Genomic DNA, 27,732 nt, shown 5'->3' on the forward strand with positions numbered 1-27,732 from the left:
CTGCGTAATATCAATCGATGCATAAGAAATTTATGCATAATAGCATCAATTATCTGGGGCCAAATGGGTCCCCACTCACACTCTAGTGTCTCACTTTATTTTTTAGTAGACCTCATTTCTCTGTCCCCCCTCGGAGCCGGCCTGGACACAAAGAAGCGAAGCTAAGGATGGACGTTCAGGCAGCCGCTGGCCGTCCCCACTGCCCTAGGACAACCTGAAATCAGGGAGACAGAAAACAGCACGTGGGGCTGGAGTGATGTGGCCCCGGGACACGCTGCCGCCACTACCTTTGTCCCCCCCCAGTGAGGGAACCGAGGGCCCAGAGAGAGGTCCTCACTGCTGCTTCCCCCATGCCTTGCCTTCCAGGTCATTCCTGCACCGGACCGCCCACCATGGCCTCAGACCACCAGACCCCAGCGGGCAAACCTCAGCCCCTCAACCCCAAGGTGGGTACCACGTGGGAGGAAGGGGTGGCAAGCATGGTGCCTCTCCCAGGCTCGGTTTCCCTGCTGTAAAGTGGGGTTGGTGCCTTCCTTTCTGGGGCTCCCCCTCTCTGGGCCACAGTCTCCCTGGCTTGCACACTGGAGGGGGTGCTGATTCAGAAGGCCCCTCCCCAGCCCACGACTAGCATCCTTCTGGCTTTGGAGACTTAATTTTCTCTGCTGTACCCTTTACCCCATTGCCCAGGGTGGGTCCCCAAAGCCGAGTCAGACCCTCGGTCCAGTCTGAGAGGGGGCTTGTGAATGGGGGGTGGGGTGGGAATCCTGACTCCACACCTGCTGTGTGACCTTGGCCAGTCACTTGACCTCTCTGAGCCTCAGGTCCCTCCTTCAAAAAATGGGGAGCGTTGGACTCATGGCATAAGGTAATTGTGAAGAGGCAAAGAAAACAGGCTCAGGGCTTCCCTGGTGGCACAGTTGTTGAGAGTCCGCCTGCCGATGCAGGGGACACGGGTTCATGCCCCGGTCTGGGAAGATCCCACATGCTGCGGAGCGGTTGGGCCCGTGAGCCATGGCCGCTGAGCCTGCGTGTCCGGAGTCTGTGCTCCGCAACCGGAGAGGCCAAAACAGTGAGAGGCCCGCGTACCGCAAAAAAAAACCCAAAAACAAAATCAAAGAAAACAGGCTCAGCCTAATGCTTGTCCACCTAACGCCAGCCTTCTTTGTTTTTTCCTCCTAAGGGCAGTGGGATCTTATCCCAATGTCAGGGGCTTGTCACACTGAATCTGCCCTCAAACTTCTACCAGCAACAGTCCACCAGGCTGCCCTCCTGTTTCCCTCTGCCTCGGAGGCCCCAGGCATAGATTCCATCCTGGAACTGCCTTTTTGTCTGATTTGGGCCCCCACCCCAGCTCACCCCAATTCTGTCCCTTAAGAGGCTTACTTTCTAGAAGAAAGACAATAAATAAACTAATATATAACTTCAAGGAGTGAAAAGCGTTAGGAAGAAACAAGAGTGGGTTCTTTAGGGTCAGGGTGGACGAGGAACGTGTTAGCTAAGGTGGTCAGGGAGGACTTCTCTGAGGAGGTGACATTGAACAGAGCCCCCAGTCAAGTGAGGAAGTAGTGAAAGTTGGGGAATGGGGGGTAGGGGAGAGTGTTCTCGGCCAAGGGCACAGTGAGTGCAAAGGCCCGGGGGTTGGAGTGAGATGGGTAAGTTTGAGCAGCAAGAAGCCCAGTGCGATGTGGCTTGGAGCAGCTCTGTCCAACCGATTTCAGATGGGAGCCACTTACTGACTTTAACACTTCCTAGTAGCCATGTTAACAAAGTAAAAAGAAACGGGAAATTAATTTTCATACATTTTATCAAGCCCAATATATCCTAATGTACAGTCAGTAGAAAAATTATTAGAGAACTATTTTACATTCTTTTTTTCGTACTGTATCTTCAACATCTGATGTGTATTTGATACCCACAGCACATTTTATTTCAGATTAGTTGCCCGTGTTCAGTAGACATCTAGCAGTTGCTGAATTGGACCGTGCAGGTTGAAAGGATTAGGTAATATGTAAATTTTTAGCCTCCATTTGTTGATACATACAACAACAGTAATAATACTGAGCTCCTGGACTCTGAGGCCTTGCAAACGCATGGGGCGTCTGACCTGCCTTGCCCTCCTTGCCCCTGTAAGCCCTTGTCTCCCGGGCCAGTGTCATAATCCACTAGCCCCCGACTCCCAGGTTCCTGATTCTTCTCAGTAAGCCTGCAGAATAGGCATGATGCCCCATTTTGCAGATGGGGCAGCTGAGGCTCAGAGCCATCGCGTGGCCTCCTCAGGTTGCACGGCTGGATGCAACAGAGGCGACGTAGGAGCCCAGTTCGTCTCCTGACCCATCTGTGGTCTCGTCAGTGATCGTGAAGGCTGAACTGAGCCCATGGAATTTGGCTGTGAACCTTGCTGGGCCTCCCTCCCCTGGCTTTGTCTGGCTAATCCCCGGCCTGGGAGAGAGGGGCGTGTTTACCCAGCCAGTGCTGACCGCCTGGATTGGGCAGCTGCCCCTCCTGGAGGCCCCCTTCCCTGAACCCCGTCCCCCTTCATCCAGAGGCAGTCCCCTGGGGCAAGTGTGGCTGGCAAACGTCTGCCCCCAAGTTCTGTCTGGAATCCTGACAGGAGGCAGCTGCCCCCCTCCCCCTGCTCTTAGCACTTGGCTCTGAGGCCGGAGGAGCCCTTTCAGTTTTGCTGATCTTCCCTTTTCCTGGTGGGGATCCTGCCGGCCCTTCCCTGGGCTGCTGAGAGGCAGGTGAGGCAAGGGGAGTGAAGTCCTCTTAAGAAGTATCCAGAGGGGGAGGAAAGCCTGCAAAGCCTGTGGGGGCTTAAGAAAAGGGCACAGGTATGCGTAGTCTTATGGGTGAAACGGGGGTGGAGGGTGGATACGGCAGCACTGGTCCAGCTCTGATGGGGGCAGGAGAAGCTTAAGCAGCATGGTCTAGCATCTTGCTACCCCTACTCTGGTCCACAGACCAGTGGTACCAAAATGCTGCTCTACAGGAAACAGCATCAGACGAGCTTGGGCTCTGATGTCAGCTCTGCCACTTACCCACTTGGGATCCTTAGCATGTCCCTTAATATAATTATGCCTCCCACACCCAGAGCAAATATGGTGTGCTAGCCATTACGCTCCTCTGAATCCTTCCAACAACCCCATGATGTAGGTTCTGTCTTTATTTCCCATTTTACAAATGGGGAAACCGAGGCTCAGACAGGTGAAATACTGGCTCAAGGTCTCACAGCTGGTAACTGGAGCCAAGACTGTCAGACTTTATATTTGGTTCATGATTCCCGAGTGTGGAACCCTTCAGCATCCTCCAAGGCTCTCTGAGTCCCCTCCCTACGCCCTCCCACCCCTGCTGCCCTGTTCTCCCTCCTCCCCATCGGGACGGGGGTCTGACTCTCTCCTCCTGTTGCAGATCATCATCTTTGAGCAGGAAAACTTCCAGGGCCACTCACATGAGCTCAATGGGCCCTGCCCCAACCTGAAGGAGACCGGCGTGGAGAAGGCAGGCTCTGTCCTGGTGCAGGCTGGACCGTAAGTACCTGGGGGGTCTCACTTGGTCAGGGGTTGCCAGGGTGAGGCAATCAGGCTGTAGAGCGAGCTGGAGGGATCCGCTCTCACTGAGCTCCTAGACTGTGCAATCAGGGGACCAGGATTTGGGGTCTTGGCAGCCTGTGGAGAGAGCTTGTGGTCTGAGGTCAGATAGAGCTGGGTTTCAAATCCTGGTTCCACCACTTCTGTGCTGTGTGATGTTGGACCAGGAACCTCTCTCTCTGAGCCTCGGTTTTCTCCTCTGTAGGATGAGGTTAACCATGTCCTCCTGGGGATGATGGGATGGAGTTCATGTGAAAAGCCTGACACCAAGGTCATCCACTTCCTTGAGGCAGGGAGACAGACACAGTGACTCCCGTGGACCTTTTTAGAGCTGCCAATCTCTGGCTCTGGGAGTGTGCTCGCTCTCCTGGGAGGTTTAAAGCTGGATACCCCAGCTCTGCAACCACCACTCCCTTCCCAGGACCTGGGGATACTTGGTTTTCGCAGATATGCTGACACATTTGGGGGCCAGCAGGCTTGGGACCCCTGGCCCAAGAGAGAAGGGGAGGTGACTGGTCAGGTCGGACTCTGCCGCGCTCAGGTGACATAGTTGAGCACGGCCTGCAGGGGCCTCTCCTTGTGGTTCCCTGACTGTTCCTTCTCTCCAAGAGCCTCCGGAATCAGGGGTGGCCACCAGTGATCCCCAACAATAGGTCAGTGAGTCTAGTGTGGGTCCTGGATGACCCGCACCACACCTCAAGGTTCACTGGGAATTCTGCAGTGTGTGATGACCCTAATTGAATCAGAGTCTCCTGGTGTGGAGAGCACAGCCAAAGGAATGGCCCTGCCCGCCCCACTTAGCTGATGCACTCAGAGCATCAGTGTTCCTGAGAGCATGCCTTCCTGGACGGCTGAAGTTTTGTCAACTGAAGCACCACATCTGATTTTTCAGTTGTCTTTTTTTTAGTATTTGGATGGAAGAATTTCTCAAATAGACGTTACATTCCTCCTCTGCCTTCTTTTAAAAAATATAACTTTGATATTTTTATTAATTATTGTTTATTGTTTAAAATTAAGGAGCAATGGTTTAGTGCAAAAAAACCATACGACTCTAATCTTACCACTCAGAATAACCATTAAGATTTTCATATAAACTTATATTTTTCTCTGTATATATCTCATCAAATATATATTAGATATATACTTAATCAAAAGTCAGATCATGCTTCTCATACTGTTTTACAACTCATTTTGAAAACTTTTATCTCAAATTCTCTCCATGTCATTAAGTAGCATTTTATGTCAATGCTTTTCAAAGAGTTTTTTGGAGGTAAATCTGTATCAGAATCATAGAAGGTGGGAGGCTTTGAAGTGCAGATTCTTTTTTTTTTTTTAAAATGCTTGGCTTTTTTTGTTTGTTTATTTATTTATTTTTGGTGTGTTGGGTCTTCGTTTCTGTGCGAGGGCTTTCTCTAGTTGTGGCAAGCGGGGGCCACTCTTCATCGCGGTGCGCGGGCCTCTCACTATCGCGGCCTCTCTTGTTGGGGAGCACAGGCTCCAGACGCTCAGGCTCAGTAGTTGTGGCTCACGGGCCCAGCCGCTCCGTGGCATGTGGGATCTTCCCAGACCAGGGCTCGAACCCGTGTCCCTTGCATTAGCAAGCAGATTCTCAACCACCGCGCCACCAGGGAAGCCCCCGAAGTGCAGATTCTTGGGTCCCAGCCCTGGCCCAGTGAATCAAACTCTTGGGCCTGGAGCCCAGGAATCTGCATTTCACAAACCCACCACCTTGTGATATTTCTGCCCAGTTAAGTTTGAGAACCCCTCTCCTACTGCATTGTTTTTCATACCTTTGTAACATTTCATTACGGGATACGACATAATTTACTCAACCAGGCCCTGCCCGTTGGATGCGTAAGTTGTTTTGATTATTTGATATTATAAACAACACCGTGATGGACATCGTTACCCGTGTATCTGTGAGCTCTTTGACAACTGTTTTCTAAGGACACGTTGTCTAAAGCTGAATTGCCACATCAAGAGGGCATCCTCTGCTAAAAGCAGCAAGAAACACCATCTCTCCTTCCGTTAAGGACTTAGATGACTGTTCCAAAGAGTTGTCCCTGTGCCAGGCTGAACTGTCTGCCTCTGCGATGAACGCCCCAGAATGCCAGGCATCATGAAGTCGGTGCCACCTTTTTCTTATTGTCCCCTTTCCTCTATTAGCCATGCCCCACCGGCAGGTAATCCTTCCCTTTAAGGATTTTCTCTTCTACTGTGGATCTAAGACTGTTAGAGTTTTGTGTAGCGTAGGAGTCCAGAGACCACCATCAAGAACCAAAGAGATGGGCTTCCCTGGTGGCGCAGTGGTTGAGTCCGCCTGCCGATGCAGGGGACACAGGTTTGTGCCCCGGTCCGGGAGGATCCCACATGCTGCGGAGCGGCTGGGCCCGTGAGCCATGGCCCTGAGCCTGCGAGACCACAACAGTGAGAGGCCTGCGTACCGCAAAAAAAAAAAAAAAAAAAAAAGAACCAAAGAGGAAAGAGACCCAGAGAGAAGGGGTTGTATGAACAAGGTACGTGAGCTTTAGATACAGGGATGTTCTGCAGTCCGTTCTCGGTGGTAAAAGCTGACTGGGCACGTTTCTTCCCAACTCCATGTTCACTGATGTCACACTGAGAGCTTTGACACTGGCCACGGTGGGAGTATTTACACCATGGAAATTAGCAAACGCTACAAACAGGATTTGTTTTGTTTTTCAGAGCTGGCTTTTAATTTACCAGCATAATTTAATTTACCATTTACCAGCATACCATTGGCCTTGGGACATGGGTTCTGTACATCTGTGTTTGTTGCTAGGCCATCTTTTAGGCTTCCTCCTTATTTCTTGGTTACGTTCCAGATGATTGAAGTCAGCACCGTGCTGGGTTCTGGATAACTGAGGTGATGCTGCTCTTGGATTTGCTGTGCTTGGATTTAAATGAGGTTGCTACTCTTTTTTTTTTTTTTTTTGCGGTATGCGGGCCTCTCACTGCTGTGGCCTCTCCCGCTGCGGAGCACAGGCTCCGGACGCGCAGGCTCAGTGGCCATGGCTCATGGGCCCAGCCGCTCCGCTGCATGTGGGATCTTCCCGGACCGGGGCACGAACCCATGTCCCCTGCATCGGCAGGCGGACTCTCAACCACTGCGCCTCCAGGAAAGCCCTGCTGCTCATTTTGATGAACTGGGCAACTGTGAGCTCTGGGGCCCAAACGAGTAGCCAGGGCCCCACAGAGGAAGCCTGGAGTGAGCCTGACTTGCCCTCTCTCTCTCTGTCTCCACTGCAGCTGGGTGGGCTACGAGCAAGCCAACTGCAAAGGGGAGCAGTTTGTGTTTGAGAAGGGCGAGTACCCCCGCTGGGACTCATGGACCAGCAGCCGGAGGACAGACTCCCTCAGCTCCCTGAGGCCCATCAAAGTGGTAAGCCCCTGACCCTCATCTTCTTCCTCTCTTTGCCCGCCTGGAGCCAGCGGTCTGGGGACCAGGAAGGAGCCTTTACCTCTGGCATCGTGCCCCTTCTGACTGGCGGGAGACTTCCTGGCTGTGTGACCTCGCATAAGTCACTTCACTTCCCTGAGCCTCAGTTTCCTCACCTGTAAGATGGGGATATTAGTATCTACTGTCCTGAGACACCAGCAGGCTTAGCCTGAGAACTGCCGCATCGTATGACTTCAGGGGCTTCCTTCAAGATGCTCCAGGGGGCGCTGTTCACATTCTATTCTATGCGGATGGTGCTGTCCAGGGCTGTGTGATTTCTGTCACAAAGCAATCGTTCCATAAATGATTGCCACCATAAATATTCAAAGAAATTCTGGGTTTCGGGCTGGAGGAGAAGGCAGTTTAGCTCTTGTTCACGACTCATGCCAGTGTAACCTTTCAGAGCTTCTCTGATCCTGATTACTAGCGTGTGAACTCTCTGGAGGGCAGAGGGCCCAGCGATGCTCAGTTATACTCCCAAACCTCCCCAGCCCAGTCTAGTTCTCCCCAGAGCTAGATGGAAAATCGGAGAACGTTGGACTTGGCGTTCCACAGACCTGGGTTCCTCTGCTGGCTCTGGCACTTCCAGCTGTGTGACCTTGACCAAGTCACTTTACCTCTCTAAGCCTCAGTTTTCTTATCCAACAAACAGCATAAGAGTAGTTTAAAGGATGAAAGGAGATGACTAAGAAAAATGTCACAGGAACAGGAGGATGGGAAGATATGTGGAGATGCAGGAAAGCCAAAATATTTCAAGTGTCTGCTGGAGGCACGATAAGCCCGTGTGTGTGTGTGTGTGTGTGTGTGTATCATGGCTGCCATTTAGTTTTTAAAAGGGGAGTTGAGGCGTTGGGAGGGAAAATGCCATTTCAGAATCAAATAGTCCCCAAAGTGTAGAATCTGGAGTGTCTGTTATGTGAAAATAGCCCAGTAGGATCTTAATGAACAAACCCTGTTGGATGCCGTTGCCATAGACACTCACGTGGTGGGGGTCTTGGGCCAGAGGGCTGCAGGTGGAGCCTGCTGGTCCCAACTCCAGGGCACCCTGGGCGCTCTCACCCACACTCGCTTTCCCCCACTCCCTGTCCACAGGACAGCCAGGAACATAAGATCATCCTCTATGAGAACCCCAACTTCACAGGGAAGAAGATGGAGGTGATAGACGATGATGTGCCCAGCTTCCACGCCCACGGCTACCAGGAGAAGGTGTCTTCTGTGCGGGTGCAGAGTGGCACGTGAGTGCACAGCCAGCCCTGGCTCGCCCCGCCCCAGGAGCCCAGACCCTGGGCTGCTAAGTCCTGCTCTGTCCGGAACTCTGGGGATCTTAGACATTCCTGATCTCAGTCTTCTCATTGGAAAATGGGCGTTGAAATCATCAGCCTACATGTGGCTTTCAGCCCCTGAAGTTCCATCCTGATCTGCCTTTTGGGCAACACCCTACCTCTGGAGGAGAGAAACCTTGGCCTTAACCTCAGCCCCAAAGAGCAAGACAGTAAATGGTGGGGGGGGGGCAGGGTAAGGCAGAGGTGGGGAGGGTGTAGGGGGTAGCAGAAGCTGGGAATGAGTTGAGTGGTCTTACAGAGCTGGGAGAGGCAGGAAGTCCAGCCAGTGCTGGCCTTTGACTGCATGAGTTCCTGAGATTGGAAATAGGAGGGATCCTTCTCCACCAAGTTAAACTTCGGCACATAAACCTCAGCCATCAGCATCGGGGAATTTCTCAGTGTGAAACATTCGGATTCCACGGGGAGTCTGACGATGGGCTTTGGGCAGTGGTGTGCTGGGGACGGCTTGTACCAGCTTGCAAAAGCTGACTTAACTTTTCAGAATTTACGTGAGCTGGTTATTTAATCATTGGTAACTTGAAATGAGCCATCATGAAGTATTTACACCTCAGAAATTGGAAAATGTTACAAATCAAGACTTTGCCCCCCGCCCCCCGCCAAGAGAGCTAGTTTACCAACACATACTGGCTTTCTGGGGCTTGTCAAACTCTTAGAGCGTGCAAGGTTCTGTATTCATGTTCGCCTCCATTTACTCATTTATTCATTCATTGATTCAATTTGTCGAGTGATGTCATATGCCAGGCACCGTGTTAAGTCATCAGTAAGTCAAGGTGGGTTAAACAGACCTGGCCTCTGCCTTGTGTAGCTAGCAGTCTGGTTGCGGACAACTGTTAATAGTTTAGGAATCCGCACGAATCTGGTCTCCTTCCCCGAGGAAGGCACTTTCGAGCTGAGATCTCAAGAAAGTAGGTATTATAGAGGTAAAGAGAAGGAAGGACATCCCAGACGGTGAGAACTGCACATGCAAAGGTCCTGTGGTGGGAGGAGCCTGGTGAGTCTGATGGGCTCTACAAGGGACGGAGTGGCTGTGCTGCAGAGATATAGGGGCCCAAGTCTGAGAAGCAGAGCTAGAGGTGTCCACAGGGGCTGGATGGGCAGGTCCATGTGGGCCAGGACTGTGATGCTTTCTGGGGAGAAGACTAATGGTCATCAGGTACTCAGAGTGAGTGACCCCTAAATGGTGATGGCTTCAAAGGATGGAGGGATCATGGAGGGCTCCTGGGACCTAGCCTGCTGTCCTTTGGCCTTGCGAGGGGTTGGGTTAAGAGGCCTGTCTTCTTCTAAGCTTAAGTGAGCTTGAGATCACCCCTTCCTCTGAACCCAGTGTCAGGCCTTCAGTTAAAAGTTGCTTCTGGAGATAGTGAGCTCCCCATCAAGGGAAGGAAGATAGCAGAGGCTGGTCCCAGGAAGGGTGGGGGTGTACCTGCTCAACACCCAGTTAGTGTGAAATGATTGGGAGGCCCCACCCTTCCTAGTGGCTAAACAATTCCCTCCCTCTCTCTCCATCTGCATCTCCTGTCTCCCCACGTCCCCTCTTCCCACCTCTGGCCCTGCAGGTGGGTCGGCTACCAGTACCCCGGCTACCGCGGGCTGCAGTACCTGCTGGAGAAGGGTGATTACAAGGACAGCGGCGACTTCGGGGCCCCCCAGCCCCAGGTGCAGTCCGTGCGCCGCATCCGTGACATGCAATGGCACCAGCGAGGCACCTTCCACCCCTCCAACTAGTGCCCCCCATTTCCTCCTTCCCAGGGGCCTGGCCAGCTGCCCAGGATCCCACCAGACATCCTGGCGAGTGAATAAAGTGTGACTTGCAACTTGTCCGCAGCAGTGTCTTTTATCCCCCGTGGGAGCCGGGGTGCTGCGTGTAGTGTGTGTGCGCACACGTGCACTTGTATGAAAGACAGAGACACAGAAAGACGAGAGAACCAGAAAGTGACTGGGTGAGGGGTGGGCAACCTCTTCGAGAATTTTCAGCTCTGCAGCTGCTTAGCTGTGTGACCTTGGGCACATCGTCCAACCTCTCTGAGCCTCCACCTGCCTTACAACCCTCTTGACCCCATGAGCGGCTGGCTTAGCTGACCTCTCAGTCCTTCTTGTGTGGTTGCTGAGCAGTCACTCAAGGGCACGTGATGGATGCTCCAGCCCTTAAAAATGTATCCACTGCCTGCCATTCCCACAGAATTGCCTTATCACCTTGAACCTGGGAGTTTTCTTAGATCTGCCCAGCAGAGCCCCAAACCCTGCCATCCCCACTCCATCCCGGAGAGAGGTCACAATGACCTGTTTGTAGGTGTGTGTGTTCCTTGGTTCCTTTGTTCACAACTTGATTGGGGTTGTCACGTAGCATAGCAACTGGGGGCTGGGTTCCTGCATCCGACTGGCCTGGATCCTAATGGCTGTTCTGGAGGCTTGGCCAGTGATGGGGCCTCAGAACCTTAATGCTTCCACTTGGAAAAATAGGGAAAAAATAGTGCCTCCTTAACAGGGTTACAGCAAGGACAACATGAGATAGCCCAGGTGTTCTCTATATAAATGCTAATCACTGGTTGGTTTTCTGTAGTGCAAATATCCCCTCCCAGAGAGCAGCTTCTTTTTACTTTGTCTTTGGTATCTTTTGATGCAGTGGTTTTAAATTTTGATGCGGTCTAACATCGGTCTGTTCCTTTATGGTTTGTATCCGCCATGTCTTCTTTAAGAGATTTTTTTCTCACCCCACTTCTCACAAATATGTTCTCCAGATTTTTTTTGCCTAAAAGTTTTAAAGTTTTGCATTTCCCACTTAAATTCTCAGTCCTCTTGGAGTTGATTTTTCTGTATAGTGTGTGCCAGGGACCTAATTTCTTTTTTCTCTTTTTTTCCACTTTGAACCACCGTTGTCCCGGGGTAATTTATTGAGAAATCCATTTCCGCCACTGTGGTGCAAAGTTGCCTCTGTGTCCCATAGTAGATTGACACATATGTGTGGGGTCTGTTTATGGGCTCTTTTTTTTTTTCTGTCCCTTTATTCTATCTGTGTATCTCTGTACTCTTACCATATTATGTTAATAGCCATTGCTGTGTAATAAATCTTGCAGTGCCCTAAATCATTCTTCTTCAAGGACGTTTTATATAGGCTTGACCCTTTATATCTCCGTATAAAATTATTTTCTCAAATCTAGAAAATGGGAAACCCTATTGAATGAGCTAAAGAGATTAAAATGATTACCGTGAAGGTGGGAACTAATCAGTGCTTAACAAATTTTGCCAGCTTTGATTTGCTCCTTCATTCTTCAGCCAACACTCACTGAGTACCTGTCTTGTTCCTGGAATGGGCAGAATAGGGGATACAAAGGAGGTAAGACAAAGCCCCTGCCCCCAGGAAGCTTCTACTCTGGGGGGATGGTAATAGCTTAAGAGTAGAACCTTGATGATGATTATGAGTTGAATTATACCCCCCTCAAAAGTCATATGTTGAAGTCCTAACCCCCAATACCTCAGAATTTGACTTTATTTGGAAATAGGGTCGTTGCTGAGTCAATCAGTTCAATTTATTTGAGGTCATACTGGAGTAGGGTGGGTCCCTAATTCAATATGATCAGTGCCCCTATGAAAAGGGGAAATTTGGAGACAGACACACACACAAGGAGAACACCACGTGAAGATGCAGGCAGAGATCAGAGTGATGTAGCAGATGCCATGAAACACCAAAGATTGCCAGGAAACAACCAGAAGCCAAGAGTCATGGAACAGATTCTCCCTCATATACCCCCAGAAGGAGTCGACCCAGCTGACACCTTGACCTTGGACTGCTAGCATACAGAATCACGAGAGAATAAATTCCCATTGTTTACGCCATTCTGCTTGTGGTATTTTGTTCTGGCAGCCCTAGGACACTAATACAGAGATGGTAAGATGAAGGGGCCAGCGACGCCAAGGGAAGACAGGAGTTACTGCCTAGGCTAGACTTCCCCCAAAGTGGGAGCGTTCAAAGACGAGCTGGTACTTCCCAGGTGAACCTTGGGGAGAACAATCCGGGTGAAGGGAACAGAGCATGCAGACTAGGGGAGCAGGAAAGAGCAGGGTATGTTCTAGTGTTGCAGGTACAGCCTGTACTTCGGAGCCTGGAAGCTTCCGAGGGTTTGCTAAGCACAAGGTCCCGAGAGATTGGAGAAGGATGATGATGCTGGTGGTGGTGATGGTGTTGTGATGGTAAGGAGGATGATGACAATGGTGGTGACGATGATGACGGTGATGGTCTTGTTGATGACAATGATGATGATGATGATGATGATGTGTGTTTGTGGTACGTGGCACCAAGAGGGTTTCCAGTTATCTATTTGAACATATCAAACTCCCCCAAACTTAGTGGTAAAACTACAGCCATCATTTATTTGGATAACACACATGTAATCTGGGCAGGACCCAGTGGGGACAGCTCATCTCCAAACGGAGTCATCTAGGGTGGCTTGAAGGCTGGGGTGAGTCACATGGCTGGGCGTTGTACGGGCTGTTGGCTGGGACCTCAGCTATGGCTCTCAGATGAGATACCCCAACACGTGGACACCCCGTGCAGCTGCGTGCCTCTCCCACGGCCTGGTGGCTGGGTTCTCAGAGCAAGTGTCCCAAGAGAAAGGTGAAAGATGCCTGGCATTTTAATGACTTAGCCTTAGAAGTCACATGGCATCACTTCCTCCCTGCTCCATTGGCAGAGGGGTCCCTTAGTGGACCCAGGTTCAAGGGGAGGAGACAAAATCCCACCAGGCAATGAGAGGGAGGTCAACGTATGGGACGAGGTATATTATGGTGTCTGTCTTTACCAAATGCAATCTGGCAGATGGGGAAGGGAGGCACCAGGAACGGGCTTTCACAAGGCAGGGAAGAGGGTTTACACGGCCAGGACACACTCTGTCTCTCAGAACTCATTCTGCTCAGTAAAAGAACAGGCTGGACATGACAGCTGGTTGGGGTCACTGCCCCTCCCCCTACATCTCTCTGTGTTTCTTATTTGTGTGTGTGTGTTTCTCTGTCTCCCTTTATCTCTCCCTATCTTCTGTCTCTCTTGGGACCTGTCTTTATTTCTGCCTGTATCTCTGTCTCTTTCTCCATCTTCCTGTCTCTATTGAACTCTCCCTCGGCCTCTCCATCTCTGCTTTTCTCTCTTTATCTCTAGCTCCCCATTAATTCCCTATCTTTCCCCTTCATCTTACTCTCTCCCTCTCTAGGTGTCATGTGTGGGCTGTGGTCTGACCCCCTCTCCCTGCCTCCCCAGCGTGGGCTGCTCTCTTTTCCCTCTGGCCTCCACAGGGCCCGCCCTGCCCCCTGCTTCCCGCCCCCAGGAGCCATTCCCACTTTCAGCCACCAGGTGTCAGCAAAGCCTCATCCTCAGGGCTCCTGCCGGCAAGGCCCTGATTGGTCGCAGCCACAGCCGGGCAGCCACAGGTTGTTGCAGGCCCGGTGATGTCCTCACTCTCTGACCTACAGCAGCCCGTGGATTACTCCCATTTTGCAGGTGAGCAACTGAGCCTCACGGAGTGCGGAATGACTTGCCCAAGGCCACGCTGGGAGAAAGTGGAAAAGCTGAGGTCGGAGCCCAGGATTCTATCTGAGCCGCGGTCACCAGCCTTTCTGGCTACCCTTGAATCCCCACACTCCAAACCCTCCACCACCCACTCTGGGGGCCCCTTTCCCGGCTGCCCGTGCTCGTTGTGCAGCGCTGCGCCCATTCTGGTCTCTCTCTGGTGCTGGGCGGGTGGAAGGCCAGGGGATGCCCTCTGACGCTTCCAGTCCTGGAGATGCTGATGGGCGGAGTGCCCTAACCCCGGCTTTAAAAATAAGGAGCCTAAAATAGTCCTTCCCGTGCCTTCTCCTCGCTGGGGACTTTGATGCTGGCTGGCTGTGCTGGGCTGCCGGGTCCCAGTGTCCTGTGTCTCCTCTGGACAGGATCTGCAGGGAATCTGGGCTGGAAGACAGTCCCGCCTCAGAGCCACTGTCCAACACAGCAGCGTGCTCCCCTCTTGAGGACGGAGTTGATTGGCGGTGGACTTGGGCACCAGGAAGCTTTGGCAGAGCTGCCCTGAAGGAGATGCTTGAAAGGGAACAGGTATGTGATTTCCCTGTGCTGGTCTCCTGAATTTCCATCACCCTTTGACCTCCTGAATTTCTGTTAAATCCACCCACTTCCCACCAATCCCTCATCCAAGCCTGCATCCTCTCCTGTTCACACAATCCCAACACCTCCTCACAGGTCCCTCTGCACTCCCTCTGCCCCTACAGTCCCTTCTCCACACAGCAGTCAGAGGGAAACTTCTCAGAATGCAAATCCAATCATGACACCCTCCTGCTTAAACCTGCCATGGCTCCCCATCACCCTTGGGATAAAGACCCTAATCATTGACTCACAAGACCTTTGAGGGCTAGTCCTGGCCTTGTCTCTCCAGCCTCCTACTACATAAATACACTTTTTTTCCCCGTCCCTTGTACTCATCAAGTCACAGGGCTTCCCAGTTTGCCTAATTAGCCCTCAGGCAGCCTTCAGATCGCAGCCCAGTGGGTTCCCTGTCTTCACAGGTGAGGCCAATCCCCTGATGACATACGATTTTCTGCTCTGCTCACCTGTCTTCTGAAGGCCTAAGCACACGTGGTTGTACATTTCTTTGTCTGATTCCTTAATTCATTTCCATTCCCTCCTAGACTGAAGCCTCCATGAGGGCAGGGACAGGGTCTAATTCTGCATTCTATGTATCCAAGAGCCCACACGTAGTTGAGGCTTGACAGATATTGAATGAACGAATGAATGGGTGGGTGGTCCAACCCAGAGCTCAGCGGTGACTGACAGGACAACCTCCTTAGAATCAGTCCTGTCCAGGTAAAGACTGTCTGTCTCAGGAAGATCAGGCAGCAGCATGGAAAGCTCCTGCTGCTGCCTGGGCTGTGTGGACCCCTCCTACCCCTCCTCCTTGAATTGGCGACCATCCCCCATGAGTCCTTCCAGAGCGCAGACTCTGGAATCCATCACAGGGCAAGATGTGAACCCTGACTCTTCACAGCTGTGTGGCCTTAACCAACTGAGCCGTAACATTCTCATCTGAAAACAGGGTGCGTGAGGCTTATTCCGCGTCAGGTCCTTCCAAGTGATGAGTCCAGAGCCCGGTGCCTAGCTGCTCAGGAACAAAGGTAACTTTTCTCTTTTAATCTTTCAACGCTTCCTCCTACCCCTGTGCCATCCCAGGCGTCTCGGTCTAGAGAGTATAAGGAAAAGCATCCAATCAGTGCCTTCAGTCTAAGGTAGGGCTCTTAACCTCAGCTCTCCTGATAGGTTGTGGGTCCCAGGACTGACGGTCCTGTGCATTGTGAGATGTTTAGCAGCATTGCTGGCCTCTGTCCGCTAGATGTCAGTAACACCCTCGAGTTGTAACTCCAAACAGCCAGATAGCTCCTGGGGGCAAAATCACCCCAGGCTGAGAACTAGGGATTCTAGTATTAGTGACTCATCCTGGCGGAGGCGGGTAAGTATATTTTTAAAGATGATAGTGGATGGGGTCACAAAGGGTAGGACTTGGGGCAGGGTTGCCGACAGGGAGAAGAGCCATTAGGACAAACTCTGACGGTTGGTGTTTTCTCCATGCCACACATGAGATAGATTCAGATAAACTGTCAAGAGCTGGAAAGCGGCCAAGTCTCCCACCTCACAGATGGGAAAACTGAGGTCCAGAGGCAAGGGCTTTGTTACTGGCAAGCAGAGAGGCTTAGGCGCCTAAAATACACACACATAAATGTCTAGGCATTTAATACGTACGTATATATTAGATACATATTTGACATATATTGTATATAGCAACTCTATTAAAAGCAGACATGGAGTCACAAGCAGGGAAGGCATTTTAGACTCTTCCTCTGTGTACCATGCGTGGACACCTGTGCACGTGCATGCATACACGCTCACACACACAAAAGTGCAGCCCAAGCTTCTTGCTTCTTTTTGGTAATTCTGGGAAGAGAAAGTGGAAGGAATTTGGAGTGCATTTGCTGCCTGCGGTCTTTTGGTCTTGAAGCCCTTGCGGGGAGGAGAGGGAAGGGGGGACAGGGCAGGAGGTGCAGATGAAACAGGCATCAGAGGGACATCTGTAGGCTAAATAAGAGGGCTATTTTGTCCTTTTGCTTTCTCGAACTGTTTTGGGGGCAGTAATTTGGTTTTGAATGAGAAGGGCTGAAGTTTACCTTGAGTTTTACAAACACACCACCACGACAAGAGGAAATTATGAAGGGGAAGCAGCGAATGGCCTGTCTTCTAACCTTTTGACTGCAGCCCTTCAGGCTTTTCCTGGGTGGCCCTGGCGGGCCCTGGGGGGTTTTGAGTAAGCGAGTGACACAGTCCCTGGATTGGCATTGGAGAGCATTCCCTCCGGCTGGTGTGTGGAGCTGGGGAAGGTGGGGAGGGGCTGGAAGCCCTTTTCTTTGGACTGACAGAGGGGGCAGCAGCCTGCCCTGTTCGGGGTGGGGGGGTGAAGCATGGGGTGAAACTTCAGGGCACCCACTCCTTGTAAGGGGCACTTGGGCGCCATGCTGTCTACTAGTAATGCTCCCTGTGGCCCAGGCCGTTATACTTTTCAAAGCACGTTTGTTTGTTTCTTGCTTCCGACATTTCTCTTACAAGAAGTAAAACGTTACCAGTATTGTGCAGTGTGCCCCCCTGAATCCATAACCTTTCCCTCCCTTGCCTTAAGGTAACCTCTTGTATGTTTCTTTTTATACTTTTACTTCCTATGTGAATATCTATAAACAATGGGTAGTATTGTTTCTAGACTTTCCATAAACATTATACTCAATGTATCCTTTCGGAACTGGAACTCGCCTCTCAATATCATGCTTCTGAGACTTATATTGTAACATGTAGTAGGCGGTAGGGGGGTGTTTCATGGTACAGACATAATGCCAGTTACTAATCCCGTCCAGTATTGATGGACTCTGATGTTCCTCCTGGTTGGGTGTTACTATCAACTAAGCTGCATTCGCAGCGTCCTTTAACCCCTCTCGGAGTGGCCCTCTGGCTGTTGGTGCTGAGAGCGAGAACGCTGCAACTGAGCCTAAATAACCCTTGTTTCCTCATTCACAAAAATAAAGAGCATAGCAGTACCTACCTTCCTGGGTGTTGTGAGGACTGATGCAATAATGTTGGTGAAGCACTCAGAGCAGGGTCGTGCCATGCAAGTGTTTGATATAATTTATGCTGTTATAACTTGAGCTTAGGAGAAAGTGTGAATGGAGTTGTGTAACAGCCTCCTCTTCCAGGCTGTGTGACTTTGGACAAGTCATTCAACCTCCCTGGGCCTTTCCTTCATCATCTGTAAAACAGGGTGTCGTGAAGATTACGTGAGATGATGGTTGCCATATTGTAGACACTCTGCAAAGATCCGCTTTTCTTTCCTCACTTCTGTTTCCTCACCCTTGAGGGGTTTTTCGGGCACATGTTATTATCCTCTTGGACAGATAAGGAGACTGAGGCTCAGAGAGGTAGAGAAACTCTGCAGATCGCACAGCATGTCAGGATGAACGGACTTTATCCAGGCAATGCCCCTGGGTTGGGTCCCTGTTGTTGTAGAGCTCCAGGCCCCTCCTGCCTCCTCCCCAGATCCCATGACACCCCTGCACCATCCCACCCCCAGCCTAGACCTGAAGCGTGGCCACCCTCTGTGTTCTTGCCACCCGGTGGAACTGATACAAACAGTCCTCCACATGGCCCCTCAGAAACAGCCACCAAAAGCTCCCGTACCGTGGCAACCACAGAATCAAAACAGGCTCTTAAGAAAAGATCGTACAGGACAGGGAGGTAGAAAGCCCACCCGGCAAACCAGCGCCCCCTCTGCTGATTCCCACCGCTGGGCTTTCATCCTGCAGAGCTGACTTGGTTTGCGTTGCATCTTCAGTTAAAGGAATTCCCCCTGTGTTGTTTCCCTCTAGCTGACTAAGGCTGGGAGCCAAGAAGGGGGGTTTAAAATACACAAAGGGAACAGCACAGAGGAGAAGAACCATGAGAGAGTGGGTGCCCTGGGGGCGGCAGAGCCGAGTGGGCGCTATGCCCCGTCTGGGCCCTCCCTGGCTTCGTCTTGGTCCTGAGGTCACTGGGGGCAGAGTGGTGACACCTCAGCCCCTCTTGCGTGCGCACTGGTCAGCGCTTAGTTAGCTCCTTTTGGAATTTCATCCCAAGTCCCAGAACAGAAAGCTGGGAAGGCCCTGGAAGACCATCCGATCCAGTGGTTTCCTTTTTTTTTTTTTAAGCAAAGAAATTGTTTTCTGGATAATCTAGCATAAGTCATGCCGATAGGCAAAGCAGATAAGAGCTTGTTGGGGTGGAAGGGGCGGGGCTGGAATTCTGCCCTTTTGCAGGCTCCCTCCCCCCAAGGGAGCCCTTTAGCATCTGCATCCAATGTCAGTGCCCTAAGGGCATACAAGACAAACCCAGCCCCTTCATTTACAGATGAAGAAACTACTATTATGATGGACAGTAATTGTTAGCGAACTATTATTTTTTTTTTAACTGAAGGATAGTTGATTTACAATGTTGTGTTTCAGGTATACAGCAAAGTGATTCAGTTCCATATATATATATATATATATTCTCTTTCAGATTCTTTTCCCTTATAGGTTATTACAAAATATTGAGCTAGGACAAAGAGGTGGCCTGGTGTGGAGGGAAGCTCACAGGGTGTGCAGGGTTGGAGCTCTGGGTCCAAGATGTGCATCAGGCATTTGTCCTGGCTGTTGGGTAAGAGAATGATGGTGAGTGGCCGGTGAGCATGAGGGTTGGAGGAAGGAAGCCTTGAGATCACGCTGGCCGAGATCACACTTGGAACTAGGGAGCTACAGCAGATGCTTGAGCTAGAGAGTCAGATCCTACCCTTGGCTACACTTGAGTGTTGGGACAACAGGCCCAGAGTATTTTGCTAACAGTAATCACAGCTGTGCTAGCCACTGCTCTAAGCATTTTATAGGCACGATTTTCATCATCACAAATCCTCCTTCTTGGAGGTGGCATTAGCGTCCTGCTTTACACATGAGGTTACTGAGGCTCTGAGGAGTGAAGTGATTTGCCCAGGGCCACACACCTGGTGAGTAGTGAACCTGACCTTTGAACCCAAGACTGGCTGATTCCCACGCCACATACTTATATCCGTTAAGTACAGCGACTGAAATGCCATGTAACAGGCGACCACAAACTCCCAGTGCCGTGGAACAGTAAGTGTCTATTTAGCTCACATGTCTAATGTGTGTGGTTGAGCCAGGCTGGGCTCAGCCGGGTAGTCTACCCTGCTCCACGAGTCTCTCATTCTCTCCTGGGGTCACTGGGCTGACTTGGACACATTCCTCTCCTGGCAGTGGCAGGACCACAAGAAGACAAGCAGGAATGTGCACAGCCTCCTGGGACCCAGGCTCAGAACCAGTGCACGGTCCCTCCTGCCTCATTTTATTCATCCAAGCAAGTCACAAGACCAAGCCCGGGAACTGCAACGTCCCTGGGGAAGAGTAGGGATATAGGGAGAGGGGAGAGGGGAAGAACTGGGGCCAATATTGTGCACTACAGCAGTGCCTGTGCTGGTGAAAAATGTATCCACACACTCTCTGACACTCTTTTCCAAAGGTGGAGCCCTTGTGTGTGGGCTGGGCTTCCTGACTTCCTTCTAATGAACAGAGCAAGTTGGAAGTGACAGTGTGTCCCTTCCAAGGCCAGGACACTGGGACTCCCTCCTTGCCCTTTGGAGGATCATCATTTTGGGGAAGCCAGCCGCCATATTGTGAGGATACTCAAGCAGCCTTGTGGAGAGACCCACATGGTAAGGACCTGGGGACTCCAGCCAGCAGCTGTGGGAGTGAGTCTTCCTGGAAGCAGGTCCTCTGGCCCCAGTCAAGCCTTCAGATGACTACAGCCTACTGACCTCCTGATGGCAACTTCTTGAGAGACCCTGCATTAGAACCATCCGGCTAAGGTACTCCTGAATTCCTGATCCACAGAAACTATGACCCAATAAGTGTTTTTACTGTTTTAAGCGTCCAGGTTCTGGAGCAATTCAGTATGCAGCAACAGAAAACTAATGCAATGCCTAATCATTATGCCTGCCTGTTGCTGCCATTTCAAATGAGGCTTCGATGGAAGCTGTTTTGTCTGCTGCCCGGAGGACCAGCAAAATCCCAACAATTTAGCAAGATTAAGAAACCAAAAATACTCACGGTAAACTGTGGTTGTTAAGAAACATCTGTTCTTGAGATGCCCAAATTGGGCTGTTCTCAAAGGGAATGAAAATGTATCAGAGGATGGGGACGGCTGTGAGGGGACCGACGCTAACCCTTTGGCAGACTCAGCTTGTCACTCGGGTCCCTCCTTGGAGCTGAGGCAGGGAGAAGAATCCGAGCGAAGGTCTGATGGAGCTGCTGCAGCAAGGCGCTGAGGCTCCATCCAGCTGCGAGGGAGGTACTCACACTTACCACGTCCTACTGCGTGCCAGGTACAAGGTGGGCACTGCAAACCCTGTATGTGGGGAACAAGGGTTGGGGTATTGGAAGACTTTGGCTTCATGATGTGGACCAACAGGTGAGAGGCAGTATGGACTAGCGGTTAAGAGCCCATGGACAGGCCTGCATTTGAATCCCAGCAATGATGCTTGCTAACCCTGGGGCTTGGAAGAGGCCAGTCACTTAAATACTCTGAGCCAGTTTCCTCATCTGTAAAATGGGCACAATAACTGTGCCTACTTGACCACTAGTTGTGGCCTGCCCAGCTTTGCTTTGTAGGACTCCTCCCGTCCTCCATGTGTTCTGTCCATCCTGGTGCCCTGCCGCTGTAGCACATGCCCTTGGCCACAGTGATTGGTTTTCAGGAATAGACATATGACCCAAGCGAGGTCAATCAGATGGCTGTAGGGAGATGTTCTTTCTTTCTTAAAGTGGTGGGTTTAGAAGGACAGGAGCGTGGGTTCTCAGTGTCAACCATAACATGTACCATATGAAGAAATCTTGTCTCAGACCTGGAAAGGGATGAAAGAGCCTCGTGACATTGTTAAACTCCTGGATCCAGCCACACCTGAGACCTACCCAGAATTTTTTCCAGATGTTTGCACTAATCAAATTTCTCGAGAGAAACAGAACCAATAAATACACACACACACACACACACACACACACACACACACACCATTGGTTTTGATATAGCTAACTATAGATATGGATATAGATTTAGAGAGAAATTTATTATAAGGAATTAGCTCATACAGTTATGGAAGCTGCGCACTCTCGAGACATGTAGTCTGCAAGCTGGAGGCCAGAAGCTCTGATGGTGTCAGTTCCCGTCCAAAAGCCAGTAGACATAAGACCCAAGAAGAGCTGACGTTTTAGTCTGAGTCCAAAGGCAGAAGACCAATGTCCCAGTTCAAGACAATCAGGTGGGAGGTGTTCCCTCTTCCTTACGGGAGGGTCAGCCTTTTTGTTCTGTTTCAGGCCTTCAAGGGATTGGATGAGAGCCACCCACATCAGGGAGGGCAATCTGCTTTCCTCAGTCTACTGAGTTAAAGGTTAATCCCACTCTCACAGACACACTCAGAAGAATGTTTGATTACATTTCTGGGCACCCTGTGGCCCAGCCCAGTTGGCACATAAAATGAACCATCATGGTGGCTGAGTTATAACGTCATCGAATGCCTTCCCCTGTTGGTTTTAAACCCATTCGAGTCGATAGGACTTGCTTGTAATCAAGAATCCTGACTGATAGAAGTTCTTGTTTAATAGGAATATTTTAAAAATGAATGAGCTCTTGCACAGTGCCTGAGAGATGGTAAGCACACAAAAATAACAATCATTGATGCCTGTTGGAGAGAAGCTTCAAAGGAGCAGGATTTTCCATTTCGTCCCCACTTCTTCCCACAATCCGGAGGTCAGAAGATGGGCTGGCATTTCTCCTACTTTCTCTCCACCACGTCCTCTCTTTAGAGTTGGCCCTTTGGTCCTGAGTAGGTGGAACAGACCCTCTACCCCCCGGGAAGACTCTATACTCTAAGTCCTCTGGCACAATAACTGATAAACTAAAAGATGAGGGATGTGGGAAAATCCTTCCTCGAGGCCATGGTCTGTAGCATTACGTCATTTTGAATGTCAAAAGCTGAACATCACCTCTGTCTTTCTCTTTTCATTTTCTGAAATAAATTCTAATCTCCCCGCGGACTAATGGATGCCTTGGGCTGTACAGATCCAAAGCTACACTCAGGGAAACAAATTGAAAAGTACATTAAAAACTTTTAAACTAGTTATCCCTGTAACCTATCTTTCTAAGAATGGTGGATATATTGTTTTTGGCCACGAGCATCCTTTCCTTGATGGACCCATGCCTCCCTCACTTCCTATGGTACCTGGAGGCTATTAATCAGTCTTGCACCCTCTGCACCACCAGGGAGAGGATATCATGGGACTGAGTCAGTCCTAAGACCATGGCCACGTCCTCTTGGACCCAGCAGCTGGTCCTGAGGTGGACATGGGATTGAACCAGAGCCAGTCCAAATCCTTCTTTGGATTCTTATATCCATGATGAGAGAGAGGCAGAGATAGAAAGAGACAGGAGCGGGGCGGGGGGCGGCAGGTGGAGAGAGACAGAGGAAGAGAATGCGAGCGCCTTTTCCTTTTGGACTGCAAGCCATAGGGAAGAGGCTTGGGGCTGCCTGTGGCCATTCTTCTTGGCTTGAAGAGAGGTCAACACACAGAGGGGAGAAGAGATACGGAGAGATAATTGAGTGCCAGATACATGGGAGGATATCACGTGAGCCCCTGGATCTAACCATGCCTGAAGCAAGCTAAAAATTCCTCCTTTCCCTTAAACCTGTTTCAGTTGAAACAATGGTCTATTTCTCCCTCAAATTCGCTTTTAAAATGGTGAAGGAAACTGCAGGCATGCTTCTCGCAAAGAGCTCCAGCTTGGGCCACCCTCTCATAGTTTGGAAGTCTGCCCTGCCCCCCAAGTGCAGGCATTGGAGTCAGAAGACTGAGATGTGAGCGCCAAATTCCAACTGTCTGAGCCTCAGTTTCTTCCTCTGTAAACTGTAGATAATAGTACCTACCTCCTCGGGCAGTAAGAGGCTTAAATAAGATGATAGTTGTCAAATGTGCATCTCGGGGCCTGGCACAGAGAAGTACCCCACCTGCAGGAGCCGTTTAGCCCGCGTCCTCCAGGATACCAGCGTGCTGCTCCCTTTCCTGCCTGACCCAGTTTTTCATCCAAATTTGGCCACAGGCCCAGGCCCTGGCCTATTTTAGGCACACCTCTTTTTGTTGCAGGAAAAAGAGACCCACGCAAGTTACCTTAAAACAGGGGGTTTATTGTGGAGACAAATGGGGACAGGAATGTGGAGGGTGTGGAGGCAGGAAAACCCTTGGGACTGGAACTGTTTTGATGTGGAATCTCTTTTCTTTGCGCCTTTAAAAGGAATCATGCTACCTGTCCTTACAGGAAGGACCCCTTCCCAAGCCTGGGTGTAAACAAACCCAGGGGGGCTGGTGACTATAGTTGTCCAGAGCTAGAACTCCTTAGCACTCTTGTGGGGGGAATGGACTTTTTTAGTTGCTTATAATTTGGATTCAGATTTTAACGGCTGTCAGGACCAGCAGGGCTATCGCGAGAGAGGACGTGGACAGGGTTTTTGGAGTGAAGTACAGAGTGACTGTAATTTATCGTCCAAACCAAGACACTTTGAGAATGAAAGGGAGCATCACGGTAATTACACAGGGCTGCAGACATAAACCAAGGCTGCAAGCCAGCTAGGACGTATGGTTGTCCTGAGAGCGCAGAAGTCTGGGAAGGAGGGAACTGAAAAAGGAAGGTGCCTAGAATGCAAAGAGGTCTGGGAATGCGGCTGCTGCCCAGGATGTGACAGGTTCATGAGGCCAGGGCTGGATGGCTAGGAAGGCGGCCCTCGGGTCCCCAGGGACCACGCTGTAGCGCCTGCCCTGAGGGTGTTCACGCTCATGGAACTTTGCTCCATCAGCCCACAGCCCCCCAGAGGCAGACCCAGACCCTAAGATGCTTGAAACCCATAGGAGGTCTCTGTACAGGAGATGGAGAGAAACTCCCCACTCAGATAAGTGGAGGGGGGAAGATGGATGGAGCACGTGTGCCCCCTCCCTGCAACCTGGCTCAGTGTAAGGAGCTTCTTCTGTGACACGTGGAGTTTTCCGTATCATATCTGTGCACTCAGAACTCAGTGCATGCGAGGAGCTTCCCCGCTTCTTCCAGTTCTCTGATTTCTGGTGACTGTGCCTCTCCCTGACTCTTTCCCTTGTCTTCCTGACTGACTCCTAGCCTGGACCTTTGGCAGTGAAATCACCCCTTGTCTCAAATCTTAGCAACCTTGAAACAACCCTTTTCCACTCCCCAGGAAGGACCAGAAGCTTCTCACCTTCAGGGGGTTTCAGGCCCCTCCATGTATGTACGTGGTAGTTGTTCTCATCCCTCTTATTATCCCCCCGATTTTATGTGCCCCAGGGGCCCCACCCCTTATTCACACTCATTCATTCTCTGGGCTTTCAATGACTCCATCCCCTAGATGGAGCATGTGACCTAAGCTAAGCCAGTTAGCCCGTCCTATCTCCCTGGGCACTGATTGGTCTAGGTATGCGCCCAATCAGAGTTTGTTACATGACTTGAGGTCCTGAGAAGAGCCTGGGGTCATCTTTTCTGATGCTCTTGGAGGGGATGAAGAATGGAATGCAGAACATCCAGCACTGTTCTTGATGAAGGATCCACACATGGAGTCAACCCCAAGGAAGCAGAGCTAAGCGGAGAGAGAGAAACTGGATCCTGGTGACATCATTCGAGCCCCTAGATCGAGCCACACCTGAAGGTCTGCCTCTGGGCTGTTCACACACAGGCACCAATAAATTCCCTTTTCTCAGGTCAGGTTTTCTGCTACCTGCCATTGACAGAGCTCTAACTGCAGGTTGAGTCCCAGTGTCCAGAGGATGCTCAGATCAATGGTAAAGGGCTCAATAAATTACGCAGTTGCTCATACGAAGTTCTGAGCCCTGCCCTCCCATAGTGAGAATTTCCAGGCTCCAGTTAAAGCTATTAGTCCTCGTCTTCCTAGCCACTAACCCATACTCTCTTACAGAAGAGACTCTTGGCAGTATTGTGAAGTAGGTCATGATGGTTTCTGAAGCCCCCGTGTTCCACCTGACCTCCCTCTGAAGGTCTACAGCACCTATTTCATGAATATGTGCCCCACCCCCAGAATTTAATGGTCCCACACCACCCCTCAAGGTCCCCAATCCCAATGTCGTCTCGAAGACCTCCTGACTTCCCTGTGTTTTTCCTGCACTGTACTCCCCTCACCCTGGGATCCAGCCATTCTGGAGTCTTCCCTGGTCTGGGACTTTTTCCTACATCGGGAACTTTGCAGATGCTGGTTCCTGTGCCTGGGATTTCCTTTTTCTATTTCTTTACCAAGTTTTCTTCTATTCATCCTTGAAGTCTCAGCTGAAATGTCACTTCCCCAGGGAGTCCCCCTCGGCCTTTAATCTAGGTCAAGCCGGCCCGTTTTACATTCCCGTGGCACCTTGTACTTTTTCTCTTGTAACTGTACCTTCATGCTTAGTCACTCCCCAGGGCCTATCATGAGATCTGGTACGAGGTAGGTTTTCAAAAACATCTGGATGGGTGAGTTCAACAGGCGCCGAGCCCCTCAGTGGCGGGGAGCAGAGGTCCAGAGAGAGGCAGGACCTGCCCAGGGTCGCACAGCCAGCCTGTGGCAGTGTGGACACTTGAAGCAGGACGGCGGTCAGATGCTCTGAGGAGCCCCGGTAACGGCCGCCCCTCCTCTGTTGCGAGTGCCAGCTCTGTTTACATCCCCAAAGACCTTTTCTGAGATTCCGTGGCCGCAGGCCATGTGCTGATGGCCATGGAGGGCCGGAGCTGAGCAGGAGATGTGGCTGGCCTGGAGCCTGGCGGAGACGAGCTGGGTTAATGTTTCTCCTGATCCCAGAGACATGAGTCATCAGACCAAGAGCAGGTGCAAAGAGGGTGACTGTGTGGGGAGACCCCATGTGCTTTGGCCTTGGTATGGCTACAAAGCCCAGGACAAATGGGGGCAGAAGGCCCTGGGTGCAGAGCCTGACGCTCTGCCACGACCAGGGGACACACCTGGATTCCAGTCCCCGTTCTGCCACTTGCCAGCTTTGTGATCTTGGGCGAGACAACTTACCCTCTGAGTCTCCGCTTGCCATTCTGTGAAACAGGAATGTTCACAGAAACAACCTCAGAGAACAGCAATGGGAATTAAATTAGAAAATAATCATCCTGTGTTTATAGCAGCGCCTGACCCAGCATACGCATTCAAATTGCATCCCCTGGGCATGCCCACCCCAAAAAGCAATTCTACTATGTATTGCGTTGTTTACTTTTTTATTGTCTGAATCCCGCTCTGGACTGTGAACTCTGTGAAGGCAGAGGTCACCAGTAAACTTCTGGCATGGTTCTGAGCACATAGAAGGCGCTCTAAATATTGAATGGATGAATGGATGGGTGGGTGAATGGGTAGATGGGTGAATGGGTGAATGGATGGGTGGGTGAATGGGTAGATGGGTGTGTGGGTGGATGGATAGGTGGATGGATGGATGGATGGATGGATGGACAGTTGGGTGTGTGGATGGATGGATAGGTGGATGGATGGATGGATGGATGGAATGGTATCAATGGATGGATTTCTAGAATGAATGTAAGCGTTGTAAGTTTCTGTAGACCTATGACTCATCTGCTCCTGTCCCAGCTTCTCCTCCCTGTCTCATCCTGGTGTCCATGGCACAAGTTACTGGGAGCGTAAAGAACAATAGAATAAGCGTACAGGATTCTTTTGTGGGTATTATTTTTAGTTTCCATGCTGCAGAGGTCAGAGTGTCAAAAACAAAAAGTCTTTTCTCTCTCAAGGAAAGAATTGGTCACACCTGCGTGGGCAGCAGGTAGAGGTGGGTATTAGTTTGTTTGGTTTAACAGCTATTTGACTCAGACCTCTTGCCAGCCAGAGCGGGTGTCCTTTCCTCCGAGCTCTGGGCCGCGAGCCAAGCCGGGGAGGGCAGTTCCCTTCACTCTCGAACACTGTCAATGCAGCTACGTCCTGCTGAGATTCACTTCCCACTGACTGCCCTGTTGCCACCACAAGTGCATCTGAGAGCTTGGCAGAAATAAGAGTTCCATGGGGCTGGGACAAGGACAGGAGTGGGGAGGGGACCACAAACCAGCCATCTACCTCATATTATGTTAACTCTTTGGGGTAGACCAATATAATAATAACCCCCAAAGGGCCCCACCTCTCTGGGTTCACACTCCTTTGCAATGTGCTATCGT

The 27,732-nt window shown here is 50.8% G+C and overlaps 1 protein-coding gene across 1 annotated transcript; it reads left to right on the forward strand.

Annotated features, from left to right (window-relative positions):
* Nucleotides 1-371: 371 nt before the first annotated feature.
* Nucleotides 372-10,112, forward strand: CRYBB2 (crystallin beta B2; the record flags this gene model as incomplete). The annotated part of the gene is made up of 5 exons (XM_082668094.1): nt 372-446; nt 3,409-3,527; nt 6,855-6,987; nt 8,137-8,279; nt 9,944-10,112. The coding sequence occupies exons 1-5, from the start codon at nt 393-395 to the stop codon at nt 10,110-10,112; spliced, it is 618 nt and encodes a 205-aa protein (XP_082524220.1). The 5' UTR covers nt 372-392.
* Nucleotides 10,113-27,732: the final 17,620 nt, after the last annotated feature.

This window comes from Grampus griseus (assembly GCF_964374135.1).
Source record: "Grampus griseus genome assembly, chromosome: 12".
Lineage (NCBI taxonomy): Eukaryota > Metazoa > Chordata > Mammalia > Artiodactyla > Delphinidae > Grampus > Grampus griseus.